Here is a 19,112-nt window from a genome sequence, read left to right on the forward strand (position 1 = left end):
TTCTCATATGTTGCTATAGCTTTATCCTTTTCTCCTTCCGATAGATGTACTTCTTTATCATTTTCGACCTTTATGAGAACTAGTTTAGGTTTCGAATCAGAACAATCCACTATGCCCCACAATCCTTTTCCCCAAATGTGGTGCTTCATGATCGAAGCCCACATTACATAATTTATGTCATTTAATTTCATGGGCATGATGGTGATCTTATCATTATCATCCATCTTTTACAAGGGGAAGAGAAAAAGAAAAGAGAGATAGGAGAAGAGTAGATAAGCAAAAAAGAGAGAAAATAGGAGAAAAAGTAAGTGTAAATACAAATTTTGTAGCCAAGCGCTTTCCTTCTTCAAAAAGGATTACTTGAATCACGAACAAAAGAATAGATTACTTTTGCAAAGGCATGGAAAACGAGGTGGGAATCTTCCACGATCAAAAGATCTTCACGGCTCTGATACCATGTAATGAAATGGTAGTCTTCCACAAATGCACGAAGAAACTCACAACAAATGTCTATTGGAGACACTACAAGCATAACCCATGAAAGGGTATAAATGGAAGAACACTTGAAAAGAATAATATTTTATTCATACACAAAAATGCTTAAGAAGCATGTGAAGAAGTTGAATTACATTGAAGGAGTTCACCCCTATTTATACTAAGAGAAACAAGAGAGGAGAGCTCAACCCCTATTTATACTAAGAGAAGCAAGAGAGGAGAGCTCATTTTGAGCTCTCCTCAAAAGAGACGTTGGACTAGCCAACGGCGCTTATTATAGCTGTTGGACTAGAGTCCAACAGCTATACTGCAGTCAAGTTCCAACTAGGAACTTGACTGAAAGTTTATCTAGTTCCTATTGAACTAGATACGAAAAATACCTATAAAGATAAAAATAAAAATAACAAAAGATAAAAATAAAAAATATATATATGTATATATTATATTTTTAACAAAATGTTCCCTTGAAAACTAGAAAATTAAATGGTAAAATAAATTTATCATTTGGATATGCAAGATATTTCAAGAAAAGGTTGCAGAAATGGATGATTACAACGTACCTGCAGAGGGCCCCATGACAGTTTGAAGCATGAGAAAGAAGAAGCATGATCAGCCCCAGGGCTGGATGGACAAAGCAAACCAATGGAACTGTGATGACTGCTACAACAATAGCTTGATTTCCTTGTAGGATACGAACAACCTGTTTGAAAAGTTACAAATAACAGAGAAAAAGGGTTACGATCTGTCTACCCCATGATGATACAGATGCTATCCTGCACAAACACAAACATGTGCACACGTGAAGGCCAATGAGCTAGCTGCTGCAATGAAGATGGAATCAGTGGTACAGGCTTCTCTTTTTGAGTTGTAGATAGCAATGTAAAAGACATGGTTCTTTTAAGAGTGTAGCAGTTTTATCAAAGATTCTGAATTTTTACAGATATATGTGAGCATTTCAATTGTAAATCAGATTAATGGCAACGCCTATCATTTTCAAGAACTAACAAACAAGCCCAGTGAAATGAGAACAGCATGCATTTACTAGAAATATTTTTTGAATGTAACTGAAAACTCATACACACCAGCCATACCAGGGCGGACTGACCAATCAGGACATCAATGGATTTGAACCTCGAATTGCTTTTAAGCTATGTCACACGGACTCGGCTGGGGAGGCAACGCACCCGCGTCGACACACCCCGACACGGGTGCGGCTTCAGACACGGGGCGGACTCGGTCAACAGGTGTCGGACTCGGTCAACGCACCTGGGCCGAGTCTGTCCACTTTATAGACTCAGTCAACTTTGACCGAGTCTATAAAGGTCCATTTTCAAACTCATTTTGGATCCGGGATGGGTCTGGATCTGGACCCAACCCAGATCCAAAATGTTACATGCGTCGGGGCCGAACCCTAAAGAGGGGTTTATGACAGGGGGAGGGGCTTACCCTGTCGATCTTTGCCACACCCCCCCCCCCCCCCCCCAGCCATCCGGTCTTCATCCCCTGCAGTCACGCCGGCAACCCAGACCCCGGCGACCGTTGTCGCAGGCGACGCCAGCCACCGGTCTCAGGTATGCCTCCTCCCTCTTCTGTTCTTCTTCCTCTTCGTCCGGCAGGGGGCTCCCCCTTCCTTGTTTTCCGGCAGGGGGCTGCCCCCTGTCTTGTTCTTATTTTCCGGCAAAGGGCGGAGCCCCTGCCATACTTTATTTTCTAGCAAGGGGCACCGCCCCCTGCCTCGTTCTTTTTTTTTCGACAGGGGGCGGAGGCCCTTGCCATACTTTATTTTCTGTCAGGGGGCTCCCCTGCATCATATGTATTTTCCGACAGGGGGCAGCCCCCTGCCTCGGATATGTGTTCAGCGGGACCTGCGCCGGGGGGAGCGCCCGAACCCCCCTTCTTGTAAGGGCAAAAATCTTTATATATAATTATTGTTAAGAATTACTTTTTTATTTTTGCTGTAAAATTTACAATCTTTATGTGTTAATTTATTGTTATATATATATATATATATATATATATATATATATATACATAGTCAAGTCCCCATGTCCAAAAATTTTTAAATTACGCCGCACCCGTGTCGCACCCGCACCCATGTGACAGATTTTAAGGACTTAATGTAGCACTTGGAACCAAGATCATTGTAATTGGGACTTCAACCGCATCATGGGATCCATTTTGTAATTCAGGGTAAATTGGATCTTGGGATAAGATCAGATCAGATCTGGAGATCCATTACGCAAGATGGGAACATGGGGCTCAACTGAGTGAAGCATTACAAGCAACAGACCAGATCAGACCCCTGGGACATTACTAAAGGTGACAAAGTCCGTTGAGATGAAATGGGTTGGATACATCTATGACAATAGAGCAGCAGAACAAGATCTAGTCAATACAAGTCAAAGTCAAGAGAGTTTAGGATCAGGCTTAGTTAAAATAGTAAGGACAAAACAAGCATGGGAAAGACGTAATGGGCTGGGTTTAATGGATGTGGGTCAGACTAGATCTAGGACCCGATGTGGGAAAGATCAACAGGCACCCCAAGAGAGGTGCCTCCTCCTTGATGAGGCGTGTGCATGGGACAAACCAGAGTTACCAGAAACGCCCCTACAGTAGGGGAAGCGCACTTCCCCGATACGCGTTTCGGAAGCGCAAAACGCTGCGCTTCTGAAACGCGTGGGGAAGCGTCCCCTTTTTTTGGGAAGTGTGCTTCCCATAAATGGAAAGCGTGTTTTCTTTTTACGGGAAGCGCGCTTCCCTCTTTTTGCCAATTTTTATTTTAATTTTTTTTCTTCTTTTTTCGCTTCCTAGGTCGCTTCCGAGACGATTTGTGATTCGCTTCTAAGTCGTCCCACACTTCCCGCTTCCTAAATTTTTGAAAGTGCCTTGCTTCCCGCTCCCTCGACTGGCAACCATGGGACAAACATAGGGAAGTACCAACAGATGCCTTTGTACCCCAAAAAGGTGCATGGTTACTCTCATTAGGATATGTACCCTTTATTACCAGGCCTCTATAAAAGGCCATGAAGTCCCTATTCTAAGCATCTTGATTGGAACAGAATTTTTTGCCTTAGGCTCTAGGAGGAAAGATCACCCTCAAATCGGATCGACCACACTCATGTGCACGCACGTGTGTGCAAGTGACCCTCATCTCTCTCTCTCTCTCTCTCTCTCTCTCTCTCTCTCTCTCTCTCTCTCTCTCTCTCTCTCTCTCTCTTAATAATATGGTACCCGTACATACAAGTTTGTATTTAATTTATAATTTATAATTATATTTTCAGTTTATAACTTTATAATTTTAATATATAATATATATTTTAGATATAGCATATATATTCAGTTTATTTTGAATTTATTTTTTATTTATGTGATATTTAATATATTATTATATATTTATATATAGTTGTGTTCCCGTACCCACATTTTTTGGAATTTTCGTGTCGTACCCTTCGTACTCATACCCTCACCTGCACCCAGGTGACATAGTCTCTCTCTCTCTCTCTCTCTCTCTCTCTCTCTCTCTCTCTCTCTCTCTCTCTCTCTCTCATGGCCTGCACCATAGCCCCATAGCCCACCTATCATTCTCTCCCTCACTTTCCCCTCTTACCTTTTTTTGTCGATAATAGCCCACTGGGTCTTTCGCAGGACTTGTGCCACTTTCTCTCTCACTCTTGTTCTCCCTACTTCCCCCTTCTCTCTCCTTAGCCAGTCAAGGCCCACCATCAAGCCAACCACGCCACCCCACCCCCACCCACATATCCTTTCCTTCCAAGTCCCAGCCAGGACTGGTCCCCACTTCTTTCTGTATCTCTTCCTCACTCTAGTTCTCTCCCTCCATCTTTAACCTAGCCGGGTTCATTAACTGGTCCGGGCCTACTTCTTTCCCCTCTATACCCAACCCCTTCAGTCCATCTCATAAACTGAACCCCTATCCCCCAAGCATGGATCCAAACCTGACTCCCAAGAAAACTGAGCCAAAGATCCTTAGAGCACGGTTAGACCAGCCTGGCCAACGTGATCCTTGGTGGCTTGGACCCAAGAATTGTGGGTTCGTACATTAACATGAAAGATCAGAAGAATTTACTACAAAAGTTTTTCATAGGCTACTTATTATATGCATTGCTCAGTAACACCAACAGGGTTTTTTTTTTTCAAAATATAAAAGGCACAATAAGCAATTATCATTTTTCCTTTTGGATCTACACTACAGAATGACTTTTCAAAAGGAGGATATATCCTTTTTTTAAGAAGCTATACAGACACCTTGCAGATCCAACTATTTCAAATCTGGGATTTCAAAATTTATTATGGGCAACTTGTCATTTATTACAAGACATGGACATTAACTTTCTTGTATATGTATGTGTCTGTGCATGTACATCCTCATTGACCATGTCTAATCAGTGCATGTAACAGAGTGGATGCACAATGAATCTCAAATGTTGACTTTCTACACTAAAGGTATGGGGAAGATTTCCAAATCAGAAAGTGCGGAAACCTTTGAAAGGGGCTTCACCTTAATTGAAGAAATGAAAGAGAGCAATTTCATGAATTGCAATCGAAACATAAAGCTAGTATTTCCTTCCCAGGACTGCCACCTGCAAAATGATGCCAGAATATAAGATTGTTTCCTTCTGCAATCTGCACGAAAGTCAATTGCATATTGTGCATGTACAAACTTTCAGGAATTTCAGAACTCATCACCACCAATACAAGTGTGTTGAATAACACAGCTAAGTGCTGAATGAATAAACATAGCAAATCCTAAAAGGAAATAAAGAGTCTGGCAGTCATACTCACCTTTGATGCATAAAAACGTGTATGATGGCAGCAGCATAAAAGACTAATTTAGAGATCAATACCAAAATGATTATTGACCCATTTGCAAGGAGGTAACAAATTACAGAAACAATGACAAAGCTGGTAAGTGGAGGAGATGTCTGAGATGCAAGTGCTGAAAGCAATGCAAAAATCAAAATTGGCACAACAGCCAAGAAAGTGAACATCTTTGGCACTCTCATATTGGACTCAATAGCTGATAGAAGTGATGGCAGTGGAAGATCAAGTTCCCATGCATGTGCTTGTCGCATCATAGCAAAGATCAAAACAACTATGCAGAAACCAACCACCTGCAATCCAACAGTATCCAAAGTTAGAAATCCAGGAGTTAGCATCTGAGTCGATGATTATCCAATTTCTGGTTACAAGCTCTAGCAGCAAATGTTGCTAAAAAACTTCACTTGCTTCTTGGTGTTGTAGATCATTTAGATAATAATGACTATGAAAGAGAGACAGGTAACCATAAAGGCCAACCCGTGTCTATCCTTTAAATATAACAAACAACTTCCTGCTAAATCCATTTATATGCAAGATTTGGGTGAATATTTACACTAAAAGAAACTTCTACAACTGGGGAAAGAACTATGCATACAAAAAAAATGTTGCAAAAAGAAGCAGAAATGCGGATAGAAGAGAATTCTTGCCGACAAACTGCAAATAGCAGAATAGAAAGCAGAAGCGAGTTCAACAACAACTACGCCTTCATCCCAAAACAATTGGGGTCAGCGATATGAACCAAAAAAGCAGAAGCGAGTTCAAAATACAAAATTCTTCTCAATGTATTTTGCAAATATTAAACTGTAATTTTAGTACTGAGAGTTAATCATTTTGAAACAATTGACAATGGGTGCTTCAAGGCTTACCGAAAAGTCTCAAATCAAAGTCAAACAATTCAAACTCAATTACAAGGTGAGAAGTCTTTGTAGGTACAGGAGTATAAGAATCATGCCTGTGAACCATGTAGAAGTAAAAATCTACTTGCAGAGACCGGGGGAGATACAGAAGCACTAATTTTGTAAGAACAATGTGGGTCAACCTGCAGAGTTCATGCTACAATCAGTATAAGACCCATACACATTGAGGACACCTAACAGGAAAGTTGACAACCAACAAATGGAGGCTAATACCATTAGCAATACAGTGGTTTTGTCAGACCCTTTATGTGAATCCCACATTGCAGGTGATGAATCTACAACAACTCTGTCAAGATATAAATTTGGAATAACATGCAAACCAGATGTAGAGTCCCAAGCAAGTGCCACAGGTGGAAAACAACGCAGTTTGCAGAGGCCTGAAATAAAGATACAGTTTTAATCAACATTTCATGCCACCAGGAATATGCACATGATTGGAAAACATTTTGAGCAGTTCAATAACATTGAACAATATGCTTTAGGCATAAATACAGAGAGAAATATAAAGTGCAAAATTGAGAACCCTTAATATATAAAGACCAGCCTTGGAAAAAAACTAAGGAGATTGTTGCTGCCAGTTCACAACATAATAAATCATTCTCAAGAAATTCACTAGGCTTTAAACAGGTGAAAACTCCAATAAACCTGCATGACTGATTTGGATCTGATCAGCAAAATATCATCATACAGTAAATAACATTCAGATAAAATTCAACCATTTTAGGCACCCTGAATACACAATTTGCTTTGGATGGTTCCATAATTCAATCGAGGTTCACCAATTTCCTTTTTCTCTTTGTTAATTCATCAAACTGTGTAGGTTGTACATGCGCATACTGCACAGGGTGGTAACCTGTTAAAATGTAAAACTGTACATATATGTATATATAATATTATTATATTATTATATATATATATATATAAATACATTTTTCATTTCTTTCTTTTTTGTAATTTTTTTTCTTTATTTTTATTTTTTGTCTTTATGTCATCTAGTTCAGTTTGAACTAGGATGACTGTTGCTAGTCAAGTCCTGTCCAGACTTGACTAGCAATAGAGCTGTTGGACTGACACAGTCCAACAGCTCTTAATAGAGTTGTTGGACTGTGTCCAACAGCTCTATTGAGTCCTCTTTCAGCTGTGTATATAAAGGGGTGCAGCCCCTCTTGTATTTTATTCCAATGCTTCTTAAGCAATTGGTTTTTCATATCAATAAAGAATGCATTTTTATTTTCTTTCCAGTTATACCCTTTTTAAGGGTTATGCTTTAGTGTCATTCTTGACACTTGCCCTTGTTAATCTAAGCTCGTGTTTCGAAGATCCCCATTTCATTTCATGGTATCAGAGCCGCGGAAGTACTAAATCTTGAGGAAAAGCTGCCTCGGTTTCCGTGCCCGTTTGCAAAAGTGTTCGCCACTTGAAGAGAAGTCTTTTACCACTTCATTGGAGAAGATTTCACATCTTGTTGTATTATTTTTTTTTTCTTTCTTTTTCATTTTCCTTCTTGTTTCTCTTCTATCCCTATTCTTTCTCTCCTTGTAATCGATGGATGACAATGATAAAGTCACCATCATGCCTATGAAACTAAGCGATACGAACTATGTAACATGGGCTTCAATCATGAAGCACCATATATGGGGAAAAGGCTTATAGGGGATTGTGGATGGTTCCGATTCGGAATCTAAGCTATCTCTTACTAAAAAGGAGGGAGATAAAGAGGTCCCTCTATCGGAAGAAGAGAAAATCAAGGCTATTGCCTCATACGAGAAGAAATGGAAATAATGGAGAATATCTCATGCGAAGATAATGTCATGGCTTATCAATAGCGTTGACATTAAAAAATGCTCAAGTCTTGCCAAATTTGATCATGCCGATAAGGCATGGGAATACCTTAAGAATATGTATTCCCTTAAAGATATTGCACACGTGTGCAACCTCCAAGAAAAAGTTTGAATGATGACACAAGAAGACAAAACTATTCGTGAATATTATAATGGGTTGTCCGAACTTTGGGAAGAATTTTCCCTTTTAGAACCAAAGTGGCATTGTGCCGAAGACATCGAGCTTCGTCAGAAACAACTCGATGTTGAACATTTTTACCAGTTTATCACTGGATTAAGGCTGGAATTTGAAACCACTAAATCGACCCTACTTCACCGGGAAAAAATTCCTTCTATTGTTGAAACTATTGAAGAGTTAACAATGGAAGAAAATGTCTCCGGAAAGGTTCTTTAAAAATTGAAGATGATTCCGTTTTAGCCGTGTCTAGACCAGAGAATCATGTTCGATCATATAGGCCTCCTCACTTTAACCGACAAAATGGTGACTATGATAAGAAGAAAGTTATTTGTCATCACTGTCATGAACCGGGACACTACAGGCCACAATGTCCCAAACTTAAGGAGCTGAGAGAAAAAAGAGCTGCAATTGCTGGATCGGAGCCTAAAGATCAGGATGCACCAGTTTCCCTGGCCCAACTAATGGAGATTCTTCAGCCTCTCATCAAAGGTGCCTCTTCCTCATCTGAAGCTTCAACCGGCACAGCAGCCTCATCTTTTTCTGATCTAGGTAAAATTTCTTGGCTTCTTGACTCTGGTGCATCTTTTCATATGACCCCAAATAATCAAAGTCTATCCAAATGTGTTAAAAATAAAACAAGTGTGTCAAAGGTCTTTACTGCTGATGGGACTTCTCTTGAAATAGAAGGAATAGGAAATTTTGAAAAAATTTATAAAACAAAAAAAAAATTATTCCAGAAATTAGACATGTTCCCAAATTAAATTTAAATCTTTTATCTGTATCTCAAATTTCTGATTATGGGTGTAATATTTCTTTTTCTTCTCATGGTTGTTGGGTACAGGATCGCCAGTCAGGCAAGCTGATTGGGGAAGGCCATAGAGAAGGAGGACTCTATTACATGGATTTTTTGGAAATGCCGAAGAAAGCTTTTTGTTATAATATTCAAAAAATAGAGTTGGAACTGTGGCATAAGAGACTTGGTCACCCACATATAGCCAAAATCCAACATTTTCCAAATCTAGGGAAATTTTGTAACTCTGAATCATTTGATTGTAAAGATTGTATTCTCGGCAAAATGAAAAGATTACCATTTCAGAACAGAACCTTTTTCTCTTCAAGACCACTTGAATTAATACACTCGGATGTTTGGGGTCCTGCACCAGTAATTTCTAAAGGAGGATTTGTTTACTATGTTATTTTTGTCGATGATTTCTCCCGACATACGTGGATATACTTTCTCAAACATAAGTCTGAAGTATTTTCATACTTTCAAACTTTTCATAATATGGTTAAAAACAAGTTTCAAAATGATATTACTATTTTTCGCACAGATTCAGGGGGAGAGTTTTTATCCACAGATTTTCAAAATTATCTTAAATTGCATGGCATCACACATCAAAGATCTTGTCTTTATACACCTCAACAAAATGGACTGGCAGAACGAAAACATCGCCATATTATAGAAACCACTAGGACTTTATTAATAGAAAATCAAGTCCCGAAAGACTTTTGGGCAGAAGCTGCCTTAACTGCCACCTATCTCATTAATAGGATGTCATCTTCTTCGTTACAAAATATCACTTCCATTGAAAAACTTATGAACATTTCTCCAGACTACTCTAGACTAAGAATATTTGGGTGCAAATGTTTCATATTTACTGACAAAAATGATAAACTTTCCCCTCGTGCGATTCCCTGTGCCTTTTTAGGATATGCTGAAAACCAGAAAGGTTATAGATGTTTTGACTTCAAAAATAATAAACTATATGTGTCTAGAAATGTTTCCTTTCTTGAAAAGGAGAGCTTCTTTGATTTTAGAAAATTAAAAGACGTCACTGAGTACTCCTTTTTGCTAGATCTAACATCAACATCTGATGAATATGACCTTGACTGTAACTTTGATGATGATCAAAGAATTATTGATCTTAATGTTGAAAATGAAGAAGTTCATAGAGATACTAGTATTCAATATTCCAGGCGACAAGAGTCTAATCCTCCATGTGCATTTGAGAAATATTCTAACATTCCAACTAGACAATCATCCCGAATCTCGAGGCCTCCAGGAAAGTTTGTATCATACGAGTCTTTCTCACCCACATATAGGGCAGTTATTGCATTAATTCACTCATATGAAGAACCATCCACATATTTTCAAGCAAAAATGATATCAAATGGATAGAAGCCATGAAAGCTGAATTAGATGCACTTGAAAAGGCTTCTACATGGAATATTCAAGATCTTCCTCCAGGGAAGAAAACTATAGGATGTCGATGGGTTTATAAAATTAAAACCAAGAGTGATGGTACTCTTGAAAGATATAAAGCCCGTTTAGTAGCCAAAGGTTATGCCCAAGAATATGAGATTGATTATGAAGAAACCTTTGCTCCGGTGGCTCGTATGACTACTGTCCGAACCTTAATTGCCTTAGCTTCTATCAAAAAATGGTCTATTTTTCAAATAGATGTCAAAAATGCTTTTTTAAATGGAAAGCTAGTTGAAGAAGTATATATGGAACCCCCTCCTGGTCTAAGTATTCCTAAGGGTAAAGTCCTTTGCTTAGAAAAAGCTCTTTATGGACTTAAACAAGCACCAAAAGCTTGGTATGATAGGTTTAGTCGTGTTATGATTGATATTGGTTTTCAATTCTGTTTAACTGACACTGCTTTGTTTATTAAGAATTCTGATGCAGGGATCATTGTGCTTCTTCTCTATGTGGATGATATGATCATCACCAGAAGCGATAAACAGGGAATTGAAACAATCAAAACACTTCTTAAATCTCATTTTGAAATGACTGATTTGGGCTTGTTGAGATATTTTTTAGCCATTGAAGTTGCTTATTCTCCTAGAGGATATTTATTATCTCAGACTAAATTTGCTTTTGATATTGTTTTCAGGTCTGGTATTACTGATGATAAGAAAGTTGACACTCCAGAAGTTGTTAATGTTAAAATGAAGATTGATGATGGAGAACTTCTTGCAGGCCCTACTCCTTACAGACAGCTTGTCGGGGCACTTTCCTATCTATACATTACCCGACCAGATATAGCACATGTTGTTCATACAGCAAGTCAATTTCAACATGCTCCTGCTTCTGTTCATATGGGAGCAGTCATGCGTATTATCAGATACATCAAGTCCTCTCTTTCACGAGGACTTTTCTTATCTTCCTCCTCTTCTCTTGATTTAATTGCATATACTAATGCTGATTGGGGAGGTGATCCCAATAACAGACACTCAACCACTGGCTTTTGTATCTTTTTAGGGGAATCATTGATCTCGTTGAGGTGTAAAAAGCAGCAGAAGGTATCTCTCTCATCCACCGAAGCTGAATACAGAGCCATGGCAACCACGACCATGGAAGTAGTTTGGCTCCGACGACTGTTTGCTGACATGGGAGCTGAAGCAACAAAGGCTTCACAAATGTGTTGTGACAACAAAAGTGCGATCTACATTGCCAGTAACAGAACATTCCACGAACGCACCAAACACATCGAAATGGATTGTCACTACGTCAGAGAGGAATATCTACACGAGATAATTGATCTGCCATATGTCACTTCAGAATATCAGTTAGCAGACTTATTTACAAAGCCTCTCGCTGCTCCCCGATTTCACTTTCTCTTAGACAAACTTTCGCTCGTTGTACCGTAAGTTTGAGGGGGAGTGTTAAAATGTAAAACTGTACATATATGTATATATAATAATATTGTATTATTATATATATATATATACATTTTTCATTTCTTTCTTTTTTGTAATTTTTTTTCTTTATTTTTATTTTTTGTCTTTATGTCATCTAGTTCAGTTTGAACTAGGATGACTGTTGCTAGTCAAGTCCTATCCAGACTTGACTAGCAATAGAGCTGTTGGACTGACACATTCCAACAGCTCTATTGAGTCCTCTTTCAGCTGTGTATATAAAGGGGTGCAGCCCCTCTTGTATTTTATTCCAATGCTTCTTAAGCAATTGGTTTTTCATATCAATAAAGAATACATTTTTATTTTTATTTTCTTTCCAGTTATACCCTTTTTAAGGGTTATGCTTTAGTGTCATTCTTGACACTTGCCCTTGTTAATCTAAGCTCGTGTTCATAATTGTGCCACATCAGCTGTGGCCCATTTGAATTTCTCCAAAGAAAATAAATGAGCAAATATTAGAAAAAAGAGAGCCACCCTGTCAAATGACACGTGGTTTCTGCTGATGCAACAACTCGACTTTTCTCTAAGTCATAAGATAGTCTACAGAATTATTACTCCAAAATAAAACTCTTGTTCTGTATCAATTCCATATTGAGTGGGCAGATGCATAAAATGGGTTTCATTTTTTCTTGGCACCAATCGAGTTTTACACCATTTCTACCAACACAAACATGGCCTACTTGCTCAAACTGTCTAGGAATATAGGATACTTCATGAAAAACAAATTCCAATGCAAAATAACTTGCTAATTGTTTACAAGTTCAATAAATAGTTACACAGACATGTAGACTATCACAATGTAAAAGAATAAGATAATGCTCACCTAAGTGTCAGATGGATGTCACCAAAATGGAAAAGAAAAAAGGTTTATGGCATACATGTGCAACACAGTGTTAAAGAGTCAAAGTTAATTATTTTAAATGACAAGAACCTAAGAACATGAGCATTGTTTATGTGAGCAGAACAAAAACTAAAATAGAAATCCGGTTAGGCATTGTAACCACTTACAAGAAACATAGAAATATAGCAATAAACACACTGTTGGCCCGAAGACTTGCAAAGGGTTGAGAACTTGAGATGTAGAAAGTATGATTTGCTTAGTAGTTAGAGAATGAATCAGTGTCAGACAGCTTGTCAAAATCATGTAAATTCAGAATAAATAGAAGATAAACAAGCTAATTAGAGGGGAAAGAAGTAGGCCCGGAACAGTTAATGAACCCTACTAGGTTAAAGATGGAGGGAGAGAACTAGAGTGAGGAAGAGATACAAAAAGAAGTGGGGACCGATAAAAAATGACATAATATGCAAAACCCCCTTTTGATAAAACAGGTACCGGTCCCCATACATCTGAATGGACAATTTCAAAAGGTCTTGTTGTAAACATAGATCTTTGACAAAAAGGTAATTTTTTCATTTTTCCAAGAATACAATCGTTACAAGTGCAATTACTTTTACATTGATTTTTAACAAAAGGTAAATGAAATTTTTTTACAACATTTGGATGTCCAAGTCTCTTGTGTCATACATTAATATTCTTTTGTTGGACAACATTACAAAACATGTTCTTTGAAATTTGAAGGGAATCGACATAGTATAGATCGCTTTTCTTAGAGCCTTCCCCAATCAACCTCCCGGATCGGCGATCCTGTATCCAACATTTGTTAGAAGAAAATTTTATATCATATTCATGATCCGAGAGTTGAGAAACGAAAAGAAAATTTAAGTTTAATTTGGAGATAAATCTAATTTTTAGAATAAAGAACCCTTGTTTTTCAAAATTTCAAATTCCTTTTACTTTAAGAGATGTTCCATCCGCGGTTGAAACAAATGATGAAAAAAGACTATTTGAGTATTCGAAAAAAGAACTAATACTTGGAGACATGTGAAATGAAGCACCCGAATCTAAAAGCCATGAGGTCTTACCGAGAGGAGAAGAGGCTGACATAGCGGCTCCGAAAATAGATCCATTGAAAAGAGGTTGAAGTGCATCCACAATTTGTTGTAGTGAGAGAGCTCCATTTGAAGATGATGAGCACTCTTCCTTTTGAGGTTGGGATGTAGTAGTCATAGCTAGCAACTTCTTCCACTTTGGGCAAATCGGCTTGATGTACCCCGGTTCCTTACAAAAGTGGCACACAAGCTTGCTATAATAATCCCTCTTTCCATCTTGACCACTTGAACTTTGGTTTTTATTCTTAAAGTGGGGAGGCTTGTAGGTCCTTAAGTTGCTCCCCGATCTTGAGACAGCATTAACACCTTCATTTTCTTCATTATTGGAAGGTATTGCTAGAACACTTGGGTTATTCTTACTTATACCTATACGAGTCTCTTCCCCAATTAGTTTAGTAATTACGTCTTCAATAAAGGGGGAAGTGAAAGCGGATAGTAGAGAAAGACCGAATTTGTTCGAATTCAGGCCTAAGCTCATTCAAGAAATTAAAGAAACGATATTCCTCTAATTGTTTATGCCTAAACTCAATAGTCTCTCCGCTCCATTTGGGTTCAAGCATGGCAAGCTCATCCCAAATGGAAGACAACTCCGCGAAATACTCTATAATAGTCATTTCGTCAAGGCCCTTTTTTTTAAGGTAATATTTGTGGGACAAATCCCTTGAAGTGTACATTTTTTTAAGATATTCCCACGCTTGAGAGGCTTTCTTGAACTTTATAATGTTGGGATTAATTCTTGTCTCAATGGATGAGAAAATCTATAAGAGGATTTTAAAGTTCCCCATCTCTCATTCTTCATGCTTCTTACTATAGTCTTCAAGCGCCTTGGCTCTTTCTTCTCCTTCAAGGATCTTTATTTCTCCTCTCTCCATCAAAGTGATTTTAGGCTCCGGTTTCAGAATTGATCCTTGAACATAACCCTAAAGCCTTTTTCCTTTAATATGAGCCTCCATGTTTCCGGCCCATATGTGATAATTGGAGTCATTAAGTTTGAAACCGAGAGAGAAATGGGAGTCTTTTTCACCCAATAGAGAGGAGAAATAAGGAAAAAAGTTACGTACCACAAGAGCGTTTTAGATATTTCCTGATAGAAGAGGGCTCTAAAATATTGGTTGAATAAGAGACTCCATGCCAATCGCCAAAAATTTAAGGGTGCATTTTTCGAGGCACCGAAAAAGTGTGAGAGTCCACTCGATCTTCTTTCTCCAACCTGGCTTTGATACCATGTGAAAGTATCTTCAACAAGATACTATAATCAAGACCCAATGTTCTTGATGAAAGACAAGTGCACACATGCACAATATGAACACTTAGAACACTTGTGCACAAAGGCACAATCCAATCAATCTCACAAATGCACTAAAAGAAAGAATAAAATCTTTATTGAACACTTGGGCCTTGACCCAAAGCCATAAAAATACACAAGGGGAGAACCCCTTTAAATAGAGAAGTGGAGACCTTGGAAGGGCTCCACTTCTAGTCGTTAGAGCCCCTCCAACGGTCAAAAATGTGACTGTTGGAGGGGCCCAACGACTAGAAGATAGGCCCCCCAAGGTACACGAAAACCAAAGATTAAAAAGAAAAAAAGAAAAAAATAAGAAAAAATAATAATTACAACATATTCAAGAAAATGAATATGCACAAAATGACTATACTACCCCTATGACTATTACAAGAAATAAATGTATATATATTATATATATGCGAAGGTAGATACATGTACATATATATGAAATATATATGTGCATGTATCTTCCTATATATATAAAATATATATAGAATTACAATTTGGTATTACAATTTTAACACTTGCACCCACAGGAGAGTTCAAAATATGCAATGAAACCTCAGGCATTCTATGAATGTGAAATCAGTTGGTGCAAACAGCATCCATTCAAACTCACCAACAAACATAAAGCAAGCTTTTCAAGATTAATACAAAAGTTCCAAAGATGTTTCAGTACCAACAACAAAATTATCTGCACACAAACGGCCCCGTGAAAACCCAACCTCAATATTCTCACTTCTCACATGCACACAAAATCTGGACGCAAGTTGCAAATTCCGTAAAACATGAAAAATAAAAATCCCTCAACTCTAGACCCATGACTGAGATACCAGTTTGCAGCAAACTTGTAAAAATGGGGAATCCAGCACTTATATTTCAAAGAATGACAAGCAGCAATTGCAATGGCAAGTAGCTCCAAAGTCAAAAAAAAAGAGGATGTAGATAAGGCCACATATGAAGGGAACAAATATATTCAGCACTACAACAGTGATTCTAAATGGTGCCTAGGAAGCAGCCAATTCTTAAAACAGACCAAATAAATTATAATGTGCACACTTACTACTATGTTCAGCATCTCCAGCCTGCTCAACTGGAAGCCCAGAATTTTTAATTCCACAACCTATTGTCTTCAATGACAAAGCAATCGGCAGAAGACCAATACTTATCGAGAAAGACAAATTCAATATGAGTGGATGATTCTCCATCAGCAGGATCTCCTGCATGAGATGAATGGTTGACAGTCCAATTAGATCACTTTTCCATAAGTTAGAAAGAAAAGAGAAAATAGTGACACAACACCAAGTTGCAGGTTCAGAAAAAAAGAAACATATGAAATGAAACCAAAACTTAAAAGTTCATTAGAACATTGAAGATACTATATACAGCAACATAAAGATTCAGAAACACCAACCACTGGAGTATAGAGAGAACGAATCAGAGAGTTTGGAGAGAAGACCCTCTCTCCTTCTTTCGGGCTGAAGAACTGTCCAACTGCCATGGAAGCTGCTGGAGGAGGCCTACCTGATATAGTCTGGAAAGAAAACAGAAGACATAAAATCACAAATACATCCCAGCAGTTAAACAGTCTATGTTAACCCAGAAATTATTCATGTTATTCATAACAAACTGCATTAAGAATATCAATGACAAATAGAAACTGATTTCAAACTAATGTACGGAAGTGTGTCGATTGAAGAGCTCTAAACAACAAGACAAAGGAAAAATTCTGTATAACTCCAAAAGCAAATAGTGAACCATCGTGTGGAGCGAGCAGCTATAAAATCATTTCCACAAAATTATTACAAATGGAAGGTATAAAGTTGTAATACCGGTCGAGGGGCAACTGAAATTGTCAAGAAGCGGAAACCATCCAAATCTTTTGGGCCTAATTGCAGCACAGCTGATGGAGGAGCTTGTTCGGTTTGACTTCCAGGCTCAATCTGAAGAAGACAGTAGCTCAGAATAACAGAAACACCAAAATAATATATGGTTCATTTCACATACTTTGAAGTGTCATGCAACTACTTATATGCTTCTAGATTATGCTGACAAAAGATTTTTTTATTTTTAGTACATCAAAAATAAATATCATAAATTAAATGCTTTTGGTGTGTTTACATATCAAAAATATTTTCGCCTAAATAATGAAGATTCTGTCATAAAGAATGTTCATCTCCTCTAAGTACCACAAAATGATAAACATTTATTGCAGAAATGGAAAATCACCAGTAATGCATGTATCACTGAAATAATGAGGATTTTGTCATAAAGAATGTTCATCTCCTCTAAGAACCACAAAATGATACACATTTATTGCAGAAATGGAAAATCACCACTAATGCATGCAGTACCTGCCTTGGTGCTGGTCCAGCTGGAATATGGACCATCTTTGATGTCACCTCAACAACCCTTTTGTGTGCAGGGACATTTCCTTGTGTTGAAGTTTTGCTCTTTGGAGGCCAAAGATGAATTCTAACCCCGGAGCATGGAGCAAGGTTTGTGACAAATACAAAATGGTCTTTGCCATTTGAAGCCTGGAAAAATGGAAAAACAAACTGAGGTTTCCAACAAATTTTAAAATTCCCTTAGATTCAACTGGATATCCAGTAAAGTAAATCTATCAAAAGATGCAGGAAAAACACAGAATTACATGATAATACAGATCCATTCTCTTCACAATATATTTAAAACCATAACCGGATGTCCTTTTTTATAGCACCAGTTAACCACTGGAGTATTAGTTATTAGTTCATCTTTAGATAGGTTACTTTTCCGGAAAATGTCCAACTGGCCAGGTGCCATGGAACATGCATCAATATGATAGTAAAATATGGTGATCCACAAGCCCTTTTTTTAGAACTTAAGGTACAGAAATATACAGGGTAGGCTCATATCATGAACCAAGATAAGGTGAAAAAGTGAAGGTAGATGTGTCACATGACACATATCAACAACTTCCACCCTCAACGACAATTGAATTGCCACTAGAGGCAGCTCGATCAATGTTGCTAATGCTGCAATCCCAGCAATAGTGAATCAATGTCAGCAACCTCATCCTCCACAGAAAAACAGAAATCTGTTTAGTCAAAAAAACCTGATGCACTGCCTGACTAGAGCCTATCCTATGACAAGAAGTTAGGACCTTGACTAAGGAGGTTAATCCCAGACCAAGGCCAGCCAAAGGGGTGCTCAGGTGACAAGGGGCCAAAGGAGGTAGGGGGTGGGGAAGAAGAGTTGGCTAAGTAATAGGAGAGAAGGGCCTGATCTTCAAGGCTCTAGAAATCAGAAGAAGAGGGTTTGGAAGGGGACAATACAAAGAAGGTCATGTGAACTTTGGTAAGGGAACCGTAACTTGAAGCTCCAAACAAAGGGGCAGGTAAGTTCAAACTTCAAAGGTAGCTGAACCAGCCTTAAAAAGGACAGATAGAGTGACTTGCTGATGTCTGCCTGACCTAGCCAAGGGGGTTACGCCACCTTGATCATCAAGGCGGTCGCTCGCTTGATCAAGAAGCACCACAGGTCTAAGTTCAAGCAACTCTATTTCATACAACAAAGATTGAAGATTCAAGGGGACAAACGGGTTGTTTTGAGTCAACGGAGGGTCATGTTGTTCTAGTTTAGGTTGTTTTGCAAATGATTGAGAATTCATTTCCTTTTCCCCACCTGAAGAAGGGGAGGTCCCTGACATTGAGGGACCAAGCAAGGGAACAAAATTCACCTAAAGTGGTTGCACCTAAACCTGGCCACACTGAGCCTCCACCACAACAAACATCACCTTTGAGGGACAAGAACCTTTGGCAAGGCACTCAATAGTGGTTTCTCAAATAGAAGCTCCAGCTTTGACCATATTCAACTCTTAAAGAGGATATTTGCTACCCTAACAGCCAAATATAGGGAGGAATGAA

General features: G+C 38.3%; 1 protein-coding gene across 2 annotated transcripts in view; it reads right to left on the minus strand.

Moving 5' to 3' along the window:
- Positions 1-19,112, minus strand: part of LOC149812693 (uncharacterized) — a 65,153-nt gene that overhangs the window by 6,572 nt on the left and 39,469 nt on the right. For both annotated transcript variants that reach the window (XM_089992458.1, XM_089992457.1), the window contains exons 9-17: positions 17,559-17,741; positions 17,037-17,147; positions 16,619-16,738; positions 16,268-16,424; positions 6,462-6,625; positions 6,284-6,370; positions 5,296-5,624; positions 5,012-5,093; positions 1,056-1,195 (exon numbers count right to left, since the gene is read on the minus strand). In XM_089992458.1, coding sequence (XP_089848584.1) covers positions 1,056-1,195; positions 5,012-5,093; positions 5,296-5,624; positions 6,284-6,370; positions 6,462-6,625; positions 16,268-16,424; positions 16,619-16,738; positions 17,037-17,147; positions 17,559-17,741 — 1,373 coding nt within the window. The remainder of the gene's footprint in view (positions 1-1,055; positions 1,196-5,011; positions 5,094-5,295; positions 5,625-6,283; positions 6,371-6,461; positions 6,626-16,267; positions 16,425-16,618; positions 16,739-17,036; positions 17,148-17,558; positions 17,742-19,112) is intronic.

The sequence above is a fragment of the Nuphar pumila genome, chromosome 16 (assembly GCF_984573655.1).
Source record: "Nuphar pumila chromosome 16, dmNupPumi1.hap1.1, whole genome shotgun sequence".
In the NCBI taxonomy this organism is placed as follows: Eukaryota; Viridiplantae; Streptophyta; class Magnoliopsida; order Nymphaeales; family Nymphaeaceae; genus Nuphar; species Nuphar pumila.